Raw genomic sequence first — 2141 nt, 5'->3', positions numbered from 1 at the left:
TGTGTTTATAGTATATTTCTGGTTGTGTGTTTGTGTGTATTGTATAATGGTTGTGTATGTATGTGTGTGTGTGTGAGAGAGAGAGAGAGAGAGAGAAAGAGAAGCAGAAACAGTGTGAGAGGCAGAGAGATTGTATTTATCCTGCACTTCTGGTGTTATGATTGTATGTATGGTGTTGTGTATTCTGTTGCATTGTGTGTCTAGTATTTTTGTTGTGTTACAGTTATGTCTGTGATTGTGTCTGTATTGTATTTGTGGTGTTTTCATTATGTAGGCCACATCACAATGAAAACACCAGTTCTTGCCTGATCACTGAAGTTAAGCAACATTGAACCTAATATTTGTGGTCACCCATCTAAGTACTGTAAAAGCAAAGCCATTTGTTTTTCTAAGGCAGTGAAATAGCAAAATGGTCAGCACATTGGACACAAGATTTAACATCATTTCTTCTGGCTCTTTACATTTTGAGTTCAAATCTTGTTGGGGTCATCTTTGCCTTTCATCCTTTTAGAATCAATAAAATAAGATACCAGTCAAGTCCTGGGGGTCGATGTAACTGACTTGTCCCCTCCTCTCGAAATTACTGGCCCTGTGCCAAAATTAGAACGAAACATATTATACATTTTTGAGGTGTTGAATATGTGTGTGTAATGTTATCAGTTAGCCTAAGTCTATCTTGTTCAACAGAATGTATGTATAGTAAAAAGCATTCCAGCTATGACATCCCATCTGTACATTTTTTTCTCTCAAACTGATAGCTTGGGGGTACACCCTGGTACATTTTCACCACCATCTCCTCTTTTTTCTCAGCTGGGGTAACCATGTATCTCTTCTACAGCAAGACACCTATTCCTGTCCCTCTGCCATACGTTAAACTCTCGTCATCTGGCATAAAGCCACATCTCTCAATATTACTCTCCACGCATTTAAGGGTGTCTTTGTCTTGCAAGTTACTTGGTGACCTCACCAATGCTGGTGCCACATAAAAAGCACCCAGTACTTAACCCTTTAACATTTAAACTAGCCATATCTGGCCCAAATATATTACCTATTTTATGTCCAAAGTGACCATATTTGGCCTCTCACACCTATCCTACAATGCCATTCTAAAAATAAACACATCATTGAAATCTCAAAGTTATGAGATAATACAAGATTAATTCAAAATTGAGTAAATAAATATTGTATCTGACTGAGTAATCTGAATGCTAAAGGATTCAAGTTGTCGACATTAGGATGGGCATTCATTTGTAGACATCATGCCAAAGCAGACATTGGAGCTTTGAGTCACCAGTTCCTGCCAAACCATCTGACTCATTCCAACATGGAAAAATGGACTTTAAATAATGACAATTATGATGATGACGATTTTTTAGAAACTGTATTTGGATTTGGAAATTATTTTGAAGTAATGATTTGAAGTGATTGATTAAAATAGTTTGAGACAATTTATAAGTTGTTCCAAAATTACAAAACCTTTTTATATTTATTTCCAGGTCAACTGCTGCTGATAGTGTCTGAGCAGGATAATGGTCAGCTGAATCATATCTCTCCTTCGCTCCTCAGCCGTTTGAAGATACTTCAGAGGCACACGACGAACATATGCAAGGAAGCTATTGAGTTTGTACGCATGGATGAGGAAACATATTATCAGAAACTGAAGTATCTTGTGGAAAGGCCATGGATGGTTTTCAAAAAGGATAGGAAAGTTTCTGAATCACTTCGCTGGAGTCCTGATTATTATAAACGTGGAAAGGAATGTAGGTGCAGTCTTTTGTCTATTTTGGTTCTTTAGAATATTGTCAATCTGTGCTGTTGCTTTTATTAATGTTTGCACATTGTGTTATGTGGAGTGGAAGTAGAGGCTAGGTTATGGCTGTGATGTGAGATGAAAGTTACAGAAGAGAGAAAACACAAGTAGAATCTAGGTGTTCTGTAGAGCAAAATTTCTCGTTAATAACAGAGAAGCCAAAAAAAAAGAATATGGCTTAAAGATTCTGGTCTTTAGAAAAACTCAATCTTGGCATTGCAAAACACTCAACCACACACATCAATACACAGTGTGTGTGGTACCACCACTCAAAGTCTCTCTCTCTCTCTCTCTCTCTCCCCCATCTCTCTCTCCCCCCTCTCTCTCTCTC

At 37.6% G+C, this 2141-nt stretch overlaps 1 protein-coding gene across 1 annotated transcript in view; it reads left to right on the top strand.

The window, feature by feature from the left end:
• LOC106875733 (uncharacterized) overlaps positions 1–2141 on the top strand; it is a 311359-nt gene that overhangs the window by 273176 nt on the left and 36042 nt on the right. Inside the window, exon 2 of the mRNA XM_052971892.1 lies at positions 1497–1760. Within this exon, the coding sequence (XP_052827852.1) occupies positions 1497–1760 (264 nt within the window). The remainder of the gene's footprint in view (positions 1–1496; positions 1761–2141) is intronic.

Source organism: Octopus bimaculoides, chromosome 11, assembly GCF_001194135.2.
Source record: "Octopus bimaculoides isolate UCB-OBI-ISO-001 chromosome 11, ASM119413v2, whole genome shotgun sequence".
Classification (NCBI taxonomy): domain Eukaryota; kingdom Metazoa; phylum Mollusca; class Cephalopoda; order Octopoda; family Octopodidae; genus Octopus; species Octopus bimaculoides.
The sequence above is the reverse complement of the archived record's forward strand: the minus strand, read 5'-3'. Positions and strand labels throughout refer to the sequence as shown.